The sequence below is a fragment of the Neomonachus schauinslandi genome, chromosome 9 (genome assembly GCF_002201575.2).
Source record: "Neomonachus schauinslandi chromosome 9, ASM220157v2, whole genome shotgun sequence".
Taxonomy (NCBI): domain Eukaryota; kingdom Metazoa; phylum Chordata; class Mammalia; order Carnivora; family Phocidae; genus Neomonachus; species Neomonachus schauinslandi.
The window spans coordinates 2,447,762-2,462,531 of record NC_058411.1 but is presented as its reverse complement, the minus strand read 5'-3'; the positions used below and the strand labels follow the sequence as shown (position 1 = coordinate 2,462,531).

Below are 14,770 nucleotides of genomic sequence, written 5' to 3'. Positions count from 1 at the left end.
GGAAGGACTGGCAGGGCCAGTTAGAGGGTCGAAGGTGGCTGGAGCTCTTCCGTGTCCAACAGTCTTTTTTCCAGTGGCCTGGCTTTTTTTTTTTTTTTTTTTTTTAAGATTTTATTTATTTATTTGAGAGAGAATGAGAGAGAGAGAGAGAGTACATGAGAGGGGGGAGGGTCAGAGGGAGAAGCAGACTCCCTGCTGAGCAGGGAGCCCGATGCGGGGCTCGATCCTGGGACTCCAGGATCATGACCTGAGCCGAAGGCAGTCACCCAACCAACTGAGCCACCCAGGCGCCCCGTGGCCTGGCTTTTTACAGTACTGTAAAAGATGAGGAGGGTTTTGGTTTTGTTTAGGGACCTCCATTTGTTGGAGTTGGAAATTATGGATCTTAGAGGTCTTGGTTTTAGTTGAATCATCTAGGGCACCAGCGAGCTGGCTTGCTACATAAACTAGATCTAGAGTGGACAAGTTTCCCACTCCATCCTGGTCCTTTTAACTAGAAGATCTGCCCAGTAATGAACTGGAAGAGCCACCCAATAACGAACACAGAGTTCAAGGCTACCTGAGTGGAATCGACATCCGGAGGAAGACCAAGCAATCTGTAGTGGATCGTAACAGTTATGAATAGGTTCACAGGTGTTTAGCATGCAAGCCTGAATTTCGTGCCAACCAACAGGCTTAGGAAAAGCTTCAGTAATTGTTCTGGAAGTTTTCTAGTGAGTACCCAGGCTTCCTAGTCTGTTTCTCTAAATCCCTTCCAGGATCTTCCCACAGGGCCAGTTTCAGCTGACATTGGGCCTGACCCTCACCAACAAGCATGTGACCTGACTGACCTGCCTCTGAGTAACTACGTTAAGTGCCTCGGCGAGTCTGTAGGATCCTGAGTCCTAATTCAGCTTTAGCCCACCAGGGAACATAAGAAATTAAGGGTTTAGGGCGCCTGGGTGGCTCAGTTGGTTAAGCGACTGCCTTCGGCTCAGGTCATGATCCCAGGGTCCTGGGATCGAGTCCACATCGGGCTCCCTGCAGAGCAGGGAGCCTGCTTCTCCCTCTCCCACTCCCCCTGCTTGTGTTCCCTCTCTCGCTGTGTCTCTCTCTGTCAAATAAATAAATAAAATCGTAAAAAAAAAAAAAAAAATTAAGGGTTTAGCACTTCAATCCTCAGAGGGCTTAACTTTAAAGGGGTAGGTTCTGATAGGAGCAGAGGAGAGAGTGGGGAGAGATTTGGCAGAAGAGGAAGTTCAGAGAGGACTGGAATAAAGGGGGCTGGGGTGGCCGTGGAGGCAGGCGTGCGCACGAGATGGCTGAGCACACCTGCAGACAAGGCAGCTGGGAGGGGAAACTGAAGCCATTCTGACTTCATTTGGTTGTCTTCTTCCTTGGTCAATTTATTTAGTAACAATATTTTTAAAGTGGTGATCTTAGAGTCCTGAACACGTCTGGAAGCCTCCAGGTATCGACTTAAAGTAGATATTCCATTCACTTTGTTTAAATTTAGAGCCATGGTCTTCTAATTTGATATTGAGAAAAGTAACTTTGGGGAGACCTGGAGTTCCCCTTAATGACTACCGAAGCTCTAAATTAAGTTTGCCCATTTAGTGAAAAATGTGCATGAGGAGGGGTTATGGTTTTTAAACATAAAGGTGGCCGGGGTTCCAGAAGGAGGACCCTCCTGACAAGACTTAGTGATTTAGATCCTGTACTTTCAGCTTAAAAGCTCAGAAAAACAAGTATGCATCAAAAGGACAAAGCCTTTCAACGGATGCCGAGGGAAGCTGGAGAGCTCACTATGCAGACAGCAGAGCCCGGATCCAGGGGACACCCGCCCTCAGACTCCGGGGCAGGGAGAGGCAGAGTGCCTGGTAGATCCCTTGCTCACCAGCCTCACAGGTTGTTGGGGGCTCTTCTCTGGATCCTGCATTTGACACCATGTAACGTCAACCTTGCCAATAAAACAGCCGGTCATTTCAGCAGAAGGATGGGTTTATTCTGGGACGGCAGAGGACTTGCGCGGCCGGATAGTCAGACTGTGGCAAAGCCACAGGCAGGCAAGTCTGGAGACCAAAGGAGAGGAGGAACAGGGTGACAGAGAAAAAGGAGGGAGTCGGGAGAGGCGGCTGGGAATGAATGTCCGTGGGGGCAAGTGAGGATTCGGGGCGCTGCCGGTTTCTCACCGGCTGGCTGTTGCGGAAGAAACTCCTGCTGCTGGTACAGGCGGCGTCTTCCGGTGGGATGGAGGACAGGCGGGTGAGGTGGGAGAGCTGCCCGGCGGGCTGCGGGCTCTGCGAACACAGCATCCTTTACTCCGGCTCACACTGCGCAGGCCCGGGCTGAGCGCGGGCGTGTCCGTCGGAGACTCGGAAGCTGGGGCACCAGCCCCGCACCGACCCGGAGCTCGGGCCGAGGGGGTGTCCTTCCGCGCGGGCACGGGGTCTGGTGTCCGCCGCTGCAAGGCCTGGCCCCTCTGCAGGGCGCTCTGGCCTGGGGCGCGGGTGCGCGCGGAACAGCAGCTGCGCGTGGAACAGCGAGCCCGACGGCTCTGCCCGCGCGGCCGTGCCCGGTGTCCAGGTCTGGGAGCCCCGCCGGCGCCCCCCAGGCCAGGACCCCGAGGGCGTCTGGGCGGCGGGCGGGTGCCGGCTGTCGAGTTCCCGTGGGCAGCAGCCGAGCGCGGTGGGGACCGTCACTCGTGGGGCCGCGGTGCGGACCCCACGCGCTTCTCCACCAGCTCTTCCGCCTCAGGACAGCCGAGCGCCCGCCGTTGGGACCGGCGGCCGGCGCTCTGTCGGCGGGGCGCGCTGTGACCCTGGCGCGGAGACGGCCGCGCTGGCCCCGCGTGGAGCCGACCTCCGCTGGGGGCCGGGATCCGGCTGCGTCTCTGCCCCGCACCGCTGCTCACCCAGCCCGGGCCCTGCTCCTGTCAGCTCTCCCAGCCGATGCGGTTTCACTTGGGTCTCGGACGCTCCACCGGTGCCTCGCGCGGTCGCTGCTGCTCGGACACCCGGCCCCTTTCAGGGGCCGGTGGGAGGACGGCCGTCTGTGCCCTGTGTCGGGGGTGGGGGCTGTGCCAAGGCGAGGGGAGCAGATGGGATGTGGGCGGCGCTCCGCGGGGCCGGGCCCACGTGCGGGGCACAGGGCGGCGGCGGCGGCGGCCGGTCCCCGAGCATCCCCCGCCCCGGGCTGGGCCGGCTGCTCTGAACTTTGCTGTAGCCGCCCAGCACCAGCTCGGGCGGGTGCTGTCACTGGCCCCGTGTGACCAAGAACATGCTGGGGGTCTCGGGGCAAATACAACCCAGCCCAGCGCAGGGCAGGGCCTGTGCTGGGGGGAAATTAGGCCTCCTGAGTTCCGCTGGCTCCTGGTGACTCGGGCCTGCCCCATCCCGTCCTCTAGGGCCGCCGAGGGGCCAGCGTGCTTGTGTGTGGACAGGGCCCCCCTGCTGCTGCAGGCAGCCCCAAAGAAGGGAGGCCGGCCTTGCAGGGTCTCATGGGCACCCACTGGCCCTGCCCTGCCCGTGGGCCCTAAGGCTCCTACTTCTCTCAGGTTGAAATTCTAACCCCACTGCTGTGGCTGGCTACCTGGAGGCCCCGCAGGAGCACTTGGCCGGAGGGGGGGGGGGGCCTTTCTCCCCCCAGTGGCCCAAGCCCAGCCCTGCCTACTGTGTCCGGGGGGTTCCCCCCACAAGGAACCCCGTCATAGACTTGGAGGGCCGGAGTCCTACTCTGGAAACCACCTCCAGCCACATGGAGACAGGTGCTTTTTGCAGGACCCGTTCCCCCCCTCCCCATGACGAAGAACAGTGTCTGCAGGCACCAAGACACGCACAGGGTGACAAGTCATCACATTCAGACAAACCACTGAGAGCTTTAAAACTGCTGTCTTCTGCTTTATTGGCAGGTAAATTGTTCAAAAATGTTCTCACGATTCAATAATTACAAAGACTCAGACTTACATTAAAAAAGTAAAAACCAGAACCCCCACAGGTGCCAGCCCCAGCAGAAGGCCCAGGGGGGCGGCAGGCAGCAGGTACGGGGTGTGCGACACGCACAGGCAGGCCGTGGTGCCCACGTCACTCGGTGCCGACTCCAGGTAAGTGCGTGCATGTCTTCAACAGCGTCGCCAAGAACGCCGACCAGCGGGAGGGCAGGGAAGAGCCTGTCCTGGGCCGAAGACCAGCGCGGTCTGCTGGCCAGTTAATCCTAAGCCTTTCACGGGACAGGCCACAAACCCGATTACTCAACACAGCAGCAAGGAAGGGGGAGAGTAAATCCACGGACAGAGCCAAGGTGCAGGAGTGTGTCGGGTGAGTCTACGTGATGCATTTGGGCACTAATCACAGGGCTCCATGCAGGGGCGGGGCGGGGCGGGGCGAGGCGGGCGGGGGCGCTGGCCTCCTCACCCCCGGCAGGCCCTGGGCCGGCGGCAGCCGAACGAGCGCGTGGACTTCACAGTGACACTTGACGGCTGTGACCGGGAGCGGACTCTCACACACGGGCCCTGGGTAGGGGTGGCTCGGGGCCTCTGGCCACGGCTGCAGGTTCGGCAGAAGGTCTGCAGCGGAGTGTAATGGCGAAGTGAGAAAGCCACTGACTGACCTCCGCTTTCCCGTCTTGAAGATTCTAGTGACACTGGGACTGAAACACAACCTCCTCCGAGTCTCCTAAGGTCCTAGGGCACAGGCTCGACACGGAGGCTGCGTCCGAGCCGCACGGGACACCAGCATCCGCAGGGCCCCACGCGCCTCCGCGGCTGCTTCTGGGCGGGGGAGGCTGGTGCTGGTCCTTCGTGTGCAAACGGAACGGTGCTGTCCCACAGCGGTGCGGGTGAGCGGGCCGGGCCTACCACCACCAACCGTGCGGCATCCAACTGATCATTATTATAATAAAGATTTTTATCTCCATATCTACAACTTGAGTCTGCATTTCCTCGGACAACACTGGAGGGTCAGCTCAGTCTTGGCACTGGACTGGGGGCCACGCCCAGCGCCCTGGCCCTGGCCCCGTGCTGGTGAGGCGGGAGGCCGGTGGCTTCAGGCATCGTAGGCTGGCTGCTCCAGGCCTTCAAGAGGGAGCTGGCTCCTATGCGGCGAGTTGGGGCTGGGGGGGCCACTGGGGTTGGAGCTGTTCGATGGAGTCGAGTGTTTGGTCGAATCGGAGTCAGGCTGTTAACACAAGGAGGGGAGAGCATAAGAACCAACTGCCCTGGGCCGGTGGAGGCTACGTGCGGCCGGCCAGACGCGGGCGTTGGGGCAAAGATGGGGCAGCTACTGTCTCCTTTCGGGTTATGACAACTCTCTCTACGAGCATTTCACAGGGTCCTTGAGCTTGCCGGTGAAGAGATCACAAACCAAAGCCCAACCCGAAAGCCACAAATACCTCAGTAATTATAGTTACAAGGAGGAACGAGCAACTCTACAGTGAAGAAACCAGTCAGACAAGGCAGTCTTTCACGATAAAGTCTCGCAACATGATAAAGCATGTCCATGAAAACCCCACAGCTCACTTCGTACTGAAGGGTGCAAGTCACAACTTTCCCGCTGGACGAGGCACCAACGAGAGGCGAGCTCTCACCACTGCTGTTCAACACTGTACTGAAGTTCAACACCGGAATAAATTTAACCGGAGCTGAAACATCTGGACACAAACTAGAGAGCATTGCTGACAGAAATTAAAGATGGCCTAAATAAACAGAACGACATCTCATGTTCATGGATCGGAAGACCAAACATCATTAAGATGGCAATACTACCCACCCCGGTCCCCCCCCCGCAGCAATCCACAGACTCAATGCCGTCCCTACTGAAATTCCAACGGCTCTTCTTTCCAGAAATGGGAAATGGAAATCCTCAAATTCATATGGAATTGCAAGGGGCCCAGAGTAGTCAAAACAATACTACGAAAAAACTGGGAGGAATCACACTTCCCAAGCTTACTCCTTCAAATGTACTAAAAAGCAACAGTTCCCCAAACAGCACGGTGTGCATGAGAACAGAGACCAGTGGAACAGAACGGAGAGTCTAGAAATCAATCTATACTACCATGGTCAACTGGTTTTTGACAAGGGTGCCAAGACTATTCAACAAGGGAAACCAGTGCTGGATATCCACATGTGGAAGAATTAAGTGGAATCTCCACCTTACGACATACGGAAAAATAATTCAGATCAATGACCTAAATATGAAGGCTAAAACCGTAAAACTCTTCGAAAAAACAAGGACAAATCTTCATGACTTTGGCTTCAGCAATGAATTCTTAGATATGACCTCAAAAGCACAACCAACAAAAGAAGAAAAACTGGCTATCACCCAAATTAAAGTATCAAAGGACACGATCAAGAAGGTGAAAACACAACCCACAAAATGGGAGAAAATATTTGCACCTCACATCAGGGTCAAGTATCCAGATGACATAACATACTCTTCAACCCAATAACAAAAGACAACTCAATTTACAAAAACGGACAAACGACTAGATACTTCTCCAAAGGTAGAGAAGTCACCAAGCAGCACAGGAAAATGATGCTTGACATCACCAGTCATTAGGGAAATGCAAATCAAAACCACAATGAGGTATGGTAACTTCACACCCACCAGGATGGCTATTAAAAAAAAAAAAAAGGAAAGAAGAGTAAGCGTTGACAAGGATATGGAGAAATCGTCACCTTCACGCTTTGCTGGGGGAGTGTAAAATGGTACAGCTGTCGTGGAAAACAATTTGATGGCTCCTCAAAAAGTTAAACATGTTCCACGGCTAGGTACATACCCAGGCGTGAGGACAGGCGTTCGCACGAATGCAGGTGCGCACACATTCATTTCCGCACAGAGCTCAATCCAGCCCCACCCCCCATGCCCACCAAGGGATAAGGGGGATGTAAAATGTGGTACATCTGTACAATGGAATATTTGGCAACAGAAAAGAACCTACTGACTGACACCTGCTACAATGTGAATGAATCTTGAAGACCTTATGCTAAATGAAACAGGCCAGACACACAAAGCCGCGTGGAACGTCCATGACAGGTAAATCCAGAGACAGAACGAAGATCTGGCGTTGCCATGGGCTGGGGGAAGGGAGGAATGGGAGAAACTGTGTGTGTGTGTGGGGGGGGGCGTCTCAGGGGTGATGGAAGTACTTTCATCTTTAGCTGGGGGTTGCACAACTCTGTGAATTTACTAAAGAGCCACTGAATTGTTCACTTTACAATGGCGTGAACTCCACTTACATTCTTTCAAGAGTGTGAACACACAAGATCAGTGCAGGACAAACGGGTACTCTGTGCCTCAGAATGTACTAGCCCGAGGATACCGTGTCCTCTGTGTGGTACTCCAGCCTGGGACTGCTAACCCGAACCCCGAGACACGGGAATGTTGGAAAGACGGAGGACCTGCTCCAGGGGCAAGGAGCCTGAAGCGATGTGGTGAGACCGGGGGCTGGGGTAACAGAAGGAAGTGTGCCAGGCACAGCGCAGACCACTGCCGGAGGCAACATGGTCACACGGGACGAGAACCCTATCCCTGCTCTTGGGGCAGGGGGCCTGGTCTAGCCCACCCACTGATACGGTTCGGGAAAAGTATGTGTGCACACACACATACTTCCGGTCCCTGGGGGGGGGGCGCTAGGGGGACTTTTCACTGTTCTCCGATTCAAAATCTCAGACAAGCCTTGATTGAGGGACATTCTGCAAAAGAACTGTACTTTTCATAACAAATTCAATGTCGTGAGAGAGAAAAAAGGCTGGACTCAGACTAGAGCCAGGACTACGGAATGCAATGTGTTATCCTTAACCGGATTCTGGGTTTAAGAACAGCCGGGCCCTGGGCATGAACAGTCCCTGGGAGGACACTGAGGCGCAACGTGAGCCCTGTGACCAGGGAGGAGGCGCCTGCACCCTCAGGAGACACGCACAGAACGGGATTCGGGGCTGTCGTGATGTTGTACCTTCCTTTCTGCTGGGTGTTCCCCATACACCCAACAGGGAGAACTAGGTTAGATCAAGCTCACATGGGATGTTCACTCTAGTATTCTTGCAATTTTTCTGGAGGTTCGAAATTTTCAAAATACACAGTTGAGGAAAAAAAAGTAAAATAAGAGAAATAAACCAAGACATAAAACCAAGACCTCCCTCTAGAGTCGTCAATCTTAGGCAGTTTTAAGAATATTCTATGAAACCTTCCAGGAAAGAAAACTGATATATCACGGCTACTAAGATATGCAAACTCCCTCAGTCAGAGTTGAGGCTAGGACAGCTCTGAGGACAAAGGTGGCCAAGGACAGCACAGGACACAAACTTTACTGATGAACACTGTCAATAAAATGATCCCAGACTGCATCTATTCGAAATAAGAACAGCACATCACGACCACGGAGGATTTACTCTCAGGAGGCAAGGCCATCAGCTCCGACACGAACAGGCGAGAGAGAAATCCCATGAAGGTGGTCACCGGGGACACCTTTGATGAAAGCCTCTGACTAGTATCTATCACCCCTTCCTTACTGAAAAAGCTCTTCCCGAGCTTGGAAGAGAAAACCACTTGCTTAGCTCGGTGAGACGCTCGCCAGAAAGGACAGGTGGCGTGAGTCTTACTGGAGCCCGGGCGGGGACCCGAGCCCATGGTGTCGGCAGGCCAAACCTCCGCTCTGAGGAGCGCCGGCCAGTGCACTGAGCGAGGCCCAACACCAGCCTCTGCAGCCCACCCGCCCCCTCCCCCGGCCCCGGGTCAGAGAGACTGAACTCCAAGGCCACCAACCAAACACGGGTGCTAATCAGAATTCAGCAAGGTCGCGGGACAGTCCAAAGTCGCCAGCTTGTACAGACCCCAGCCGTAACCACCAGATACGTGAAGGAAGATTATAGTACCTTCACAATGGCAACAAACCCCTTCAAATTCGTAAGAATAACTTACCACAAATGTGCACTACCTGTAAGAGGGAAACCATCAACTGGAAAGACACTCGATGTTCCCACACAGGAAAGGTCAAGACGGTGAATATCCTCCAAATTAATCTATGAATTCACTGTAATCCCAATGAAAAGCTCAACACATTTTTTACTTTTTTACTGTGAAGCCAACAAGCTGGTTTTAAAATTTATTTGGAGTGGGGTACGTGGCTGGCTCAGTTGGAAGAGCATGTGACTCTTGATCCCAGGGTCATGGGTTCAAGCTCCACACTGGGTGTAGATGTTACTTAATAAATACACTTAAGAGAGGGCGCCTGGGTGGCTCAGTGGTTAAGCATCTGCCTTCGGCTCAGGTCATGATCCCAGGGTCCTGGGATCGAGCCCCGCATCGGGCTCCCTGCTCGGCGGGAAGCCTGCTCTCCCCCTGCTTGTGGTCTCTCTTTCTCTCTGGCAAATAAATAAATAAAATCTTTAAAAAAATAATTTAACATTTAAAAAGCATATATTCTGGGCGCCTGGGTGGCTCAGTCATTAAGCGTCTACCTTCAGCTCAGGTCATGATCCCAGGGTCCTGGGATCGAGTCCCGCGTCGGGCTCCCTGCTTGGCGGGAAGCCTGCTCTCCCCCTCCCACTCCCCCGGCTTGTGTTCCTGCTTTCGCTCTCTGTCTCTTTCAGGTGGATAAATAAAATCTTTAAAAAAAAAAAATACACTTAAGAGAAATAAAATTTATCTGCAGAAAATAAAAACAGCTAAGAAACTGTCATAAAGGAGTAACAAGGAGATCTGCTGTGCCCAATCTGCTCCAGGCAGCACTGACAGAGGAAAAGAATCCATCCACTTAGACGGACTGTCCAGAAATAGAAACACATAAACAAAGGAGTTTAACATATAAAAAAAAAACATTTCAAGTTGGAGGGAAATAAATGGCACGGGGCCAGGGGGTCATCCACTTCCAAAATAAGCTCAGGTCCTTGCCTACAAACATGCACTGAGTCAGGACAGTCTCTCTCATAGACAAACGTCACGAAGGCATGACACACAGAAAGGAAACCTCGCCAAACTCCTGAGAAGACTACAAGAAAACGTGTTTACCTTAGCTAAAAAGACAGACTGGACTGCGTGAGAATTAGTATCTGCAACAGACTGTGTTCACAGTGAGACGAGAGCTTCTAGGAATCAGTGAGGGGGTGAAGGTGTGCAGCCGGGCCCTGGAGGAAGAAACACTCAGCCCACGTTTGGAATGACCGTGGAGCTTGGAGAGTCAGCAACATGTGCAGTAAGACCTGTGTTTGCCTTACCCGTTCCGCCCCGGGTGGAGTTCCCGGGGAGCCAGAGGGCAGGGTGTTGGGCTCCCGCACTGTCCCCACTCCCTTCTCTCTCAGATGCGCGCCTCAGCGTGCACAAGAATGCTGCCCACCACGGCGGGGTCCCGAATGCCTGAAGAACACCCGAGCCATGCTGGCCCCGCACACCCCGATCCTGAACGGCCATCAGAGGAACGGGGGACAGAGACCGTTGTGGAAGGCTCTCCAAGATGCACCAGGCCACCTGTGCGCTAAAATGAACGCACCAACCAGTATGTGACATCTGAATACGGAGAAGTACACAGAGGAGTCTAGAAGCACTCAGGTCCGCCCATCACCAGGCTGCTCTTCGTTCTGCAGTGGCGACCAAGCTGCACCCTGGTCCTCTTTCCCGGGCCTGCTGGGCCCCACGTGGTGGTTCCAGGGCAGGTGAAGCCGCTGTCACCACTAAGATTCTCCTCCAACACAAGGAGCTGCAGACGCTTAGGTGGAGTCCCCGGAACGAGGCAAGTCTTACCTCTTTGTCAAAGTCCTGGTCGGGGTCGGACATACTCCTAAGAGGCACGGCCACTCCGGGCTCCAAGCCACCTACGGGACAAGGACGCTGTCATCTTAGGGAAAAGACGCCAGAGCCCCAGCAGGCCGGGCCCCCACCCTCGGACACCCTGGTACCTGACGAGGGCCACGAGATGTAGGGCTTATTCCTGGGCGGAGGCTGCCGAGACAAGCTGGGGGGAGCAGGGCCAGGCCTCTCCTCCTGGGAGGGGGGTACGGCACTCTGGGTGGAGAGAAGGGCAGTGAGCAGGCTCTGGGGCGCCCAGGCGGGGGGCGCAGGCAGACCCCGGCCCAGCAGGTCAGCCACCTGCAAAGTGGGCACCACAGAACACAGCCGGGGTCCTGGGACCTCGCTCCCTAGACAGGGGCGCCAGGCCAATTCTGAGCTAAGAATTGGCAATAACGGTTTTAGTCAAATCCTAGCTCATGTTTTTAAGTGAAAAATTATGCTACCTGCTTGTATGAAGATGTTCCTAAGAAATCCTTTTTGACAGCTACTTTCCTCACAAAACACTAACAGCCTGAAACGGTGACAGACACCAAGCCAGTGTGAACGCCCTGGTGTTCAGAGACACACAAATGAACACACAGCCGCTGGGAGCGGCCGCCGTGAAGGAGAGACCGCAGGGCAGCGGCTCCGGCTCCGGTCTGCACCGCCCCTGGGCAGGTGGGTAGCCCCGGCCCGCCCCCCCCCCCCCCCCAGGCCCCGCCCTGCTCCAGGCCCCGGCCCCGCCCCCGCCCTGGCCCCGCCCCGCCGGCCCCGCCCCCGCGAGCTCACCAGAGGCAAGTCCATGAGCACCTGCATTCCATCACCTGGGCCCATGTGGGCCACGTGGTTGAAGTTGGTTGGGTTGGATATCATCTTGGATCTCAATTCTGGGTCTCTAAGCATCTCTCTGAGGGAAAGCAGAGTATTGTCGAGACCCACAAACAGTCACAATCCTCTTGGCTCGCCTCCCCCCCCGCAGCGAGGCCGGGCTGGCCAGGGAGGGCGCGCTCACCGCCGCTGCTGCAACCTCTCCTCCTCCGGCACCTTGAAGACGAAGCGCCTCTTGCTCCTGGTCCGAAGCATCTGCTTCTTGCTGTTATCACAGGTGTCGGGCACGTTGAGGGCTGTTCCTGCGGGAATGCGGAGCGACCCCTGTGGGCCCACGTGGCCCTCGAGCTGGCGACGCGCAGGCCCCGCCTCCCCCCCCCCATCCACTTCCACGCGCCGCCAGGCTCACCCGCGAACTTGCTCCTGAAGTAGATCAAGCGGGGAGGCTCGCAGTTGAGGAGGTTGAGGGTGCCGTCGGAGCTGAGCGGTCTTATCTGTGTCGGAGAGCAGACAGGGCGGCTAGCGGGGGGCCGGGGGCGGGGCGGGAGGGGGCTGCCCCGCACCGGCCCGGGGGCCTTACCCTCCGCAGGCCGATGGTCTGAACCCACTCCATGGTGCGCACGTCAAACACGTCCACGCCGTACTCGCTGTACACCGTGACGTGAGAGGGGCTGCAACCTGGCGTAGACGGAGCAAGCAAGGTGAGCGACCCACGTGGCTGGCCCACACCTGGCGCCTTCCACCCTGGACGGCAGCGGCCAGGCCCCAACACCTGGGAACTTTAGAAGGTGCCAACGGGGGACACGCCGCCCTCAGCTTAGGGGTTACAACCGGTTCAAAGGGCGGATACTTGCACATTCCCACTCCAGAAAGAACCTTCGCTTCAAAGTTCACACCAACACCGCACGTTTAACTGCTTTACCATCCCCGTAGCTGAACATTTTAAATACCACAGTACAGATGCTCAAGAGGGTTTGTTTAAAAAGCTAGCTTTTTCATTTAGCCTCCTTACACAATCACTGCAAAAACAACTGCTTCAGGCTCAACGCATGTGAAATTGAGGCAGGGGCCGAGCATTCTGTTTTGAGGCAAATTCCTTTAAAAGATGCCAAAAAGTCAGGTTTCTGAGTCAATATTTAACATCTCCAAACAAAACTGCTGCTTAGCTCTGGGGCAACAATCCTGCCCGTCTCCACCCCCAGCTAACCCACCGGCTCGCTGGCTCTGAGAATGGTCCTTCTGGGTGTTTGCAGGCAGCCCTCTGGTGGGCTGGTCCAAACACCTGGGACCAGCTTCCTGGGAGGAGCCCCGCGGCAGGGGGACCATTCCCCCTCACCCCGAGTGATGGCATACTGCTGGGGGGGTGGGGGTGGGTGGACACAGGAATGCTCCAAGGACCGCCGGCCCATCTGGCATTTGAGGTTTAAGGGGACAGTCCCCCTTTCAGAACTGCAGTAAGACTATCTGAACAGGGAAGGAGAGGGCCTGCCGGGGGGTGGGGGTAGGGGGGCGGGTGCGCGGTGCGCTGTCGTGTCCCCAGCGCCACCCTGCAGGAGTGCAGAGCCAGGCCAACAGCACAGCTCAGCCTCCGCTCCGGTTCTCCTGCCTTCCAGGCTTGATTAACTCCCTCGCGTCACTAACTGGAGATGGACCTTTGAAAGGCTTCTCTTGATGTGTTGCTGTCAAGTTCCCAATGGGCTGTGTGGTCGGCCCTTCTCTTTTGAATACAACCAGGAAAATGAAACAGGCTTTAGGAAGGAGCCAAGAGGCTGGAACTGGCCAGCAGCCTGTCACAGAAGTGACAAGCAGAAAAACTTTATGAAGTAATTTTCAGAGGACCGTTCTGCACACGGAGGCCCCTGGGGCAGCTCCTCTTACTTGGGAACATGTGGGGCTTCCTTTGCAAGGAGCCAAGGAGTGATCTGTGTGACTTGCTGATAAAGTGATAAACTGAGGCATCCAGTCTAAAGAAAACTGTAAATTAAAACAGCAACACCAGTGGCGAGAGAACGGGCTGGGGAGCCTGACAGATCGGCGTTTGAGCCGGGCTCCGCCGTGTGCCCCACGCAATGCCCTCTGTCCTCCTTGGCCAGGTGGGACTGACTGCGCCTCCCTACTGGGGACAGGTGAGAATGAACACACGCAAATGCTCAGCACGGGAGTGGAACGAGGAGGCAACAGTTTTAGTTCTCCAGCCTGAATGTCAGTGACTTATTTTTCGCCAGCTCTAACACGGATCTGGTGTCTGTACTGTGCACAAAGGGGAAGTGAGAACCGGACAGGGCCAACACGGGAGCTTAAGGTGTGCATGCCAGTCACAAAGCCGGGATGCCAAAAACATCACGCTCAGTGACCTTTCCACAATAAACTTTTCAAAACTTAGGGTTCAGGAGGAAAAGACCCTGACAGGCAGGGTTGCCACGTGGCTCTGTGGCAACTCCTGTCCAGGCTGCCCTTGAGGACAACGGGGAGCGGCAGGGAAGGGACCCGGCCTGCCACCACCTGCCTGTCTGTCTGCTGCCCTGGCTGAGGGCTGACCAAGTCAAGGAACATGCAGAGGCCCGGAGAGCCAAAGGCCGGTGGATCCTCTCAAGGGCCCGGTGTCCCGGTTCCAACGCACTTGGGTACTCTACCAGCTTGGCGTGGCCAGCAACGAGGCACACAAAAGGTCGTCCTTTTACGTAATTAAGGAAAAATATGACCCCCACCTCCCACCCCGTTCCCACCCCCCATCCGCTCAACATCAGCATGTACCCTGTGGCCCGTCTCATCAACCCCTGCTCTTTGTCTGACCTGCTGCTTCACCGACTTGGGATACACTGAGCAGGCGATCTGAGGCGTAGAGTCTGCTAAGAGTGACCAGACAAGAGTGGGAAGTGCCCCCCCTGGAGCCAACTCGGGGCCTTGGCTCACCAAGCTCAGACCTTAGAGACTCCTGTCCGGGGACCCCGTTCCACAGAAAGCCACTGAAACTAGACAAACAAAGGGACGCAGCTCCCAGCATCCAGGGACACATCTGTCCCAGCAGGAACTTTACCCCCGCACACTGGAGCTGAATTTTTTTCTGGCTACCAAAACCTTTTAGAGCTTGTTTTTATTACTGTGTGAGTTTATAAATCAGGGGCCCCTGCAAAGCCCGGGTGCCCCAGGAGAGAAAGGCACCGCGGGCAGGAGGCTGGCGCTAGAGGGGACCCCCCTTCCCC

At 55.6% G+C, this 14,770-nt stretch overlaps 1 protein-coding gene across 5 annotated transcripts in view; it reads right to left on the bottom strand.

Moving 5' to 3' along the window:
- Positions 1-3,850: 3,850 nt before the first annotated feature.
- CDC42BPB (CDC42 binding protein kinase beta) overlaps positions 3,851-14,770 on the bottom strand; it is a 98,616-nt gene continuing 87,696 nt past the window's right edge. For 3 of the 5 annotated variants that reach the window (XM_044918120.1, XM_044918121.1, XM_044918122.1), the window contains 6 exons: positions 12,148-12,245; positions 11,977-12,061; positions 11,752-11,869; positions 11,529-11,646; positions 10,868-10,973; positions 9,918-10,783 (listed from right to left, as the gene is read on the bottom strand). In XM_044918120.1, coding sequence (XP_044774055.1) covers positions 10,530-10,783; positions 10,868-10,973; positions 11,529-11,646; positions 11,752-11,869; positions 11,977-12,061; positions 12,148-12,245 — 779 coding nt within the window. In that variant the 3' untranslated portion in view covers positions 9,918-10,529. Of the gene's footprint in view, positions 5,154-9,917; positions 10,784-10,867; positions 10,974-11,528; positions 11,647-11,751; positions 11,870-11,976; positions 12,062-12,147; positions 12,246-14,770 lie in introns of those variants that run through there. The other 2 variants (XM_021679858.1, XM_044918123.1) reach the window with 2 other exon arrangements.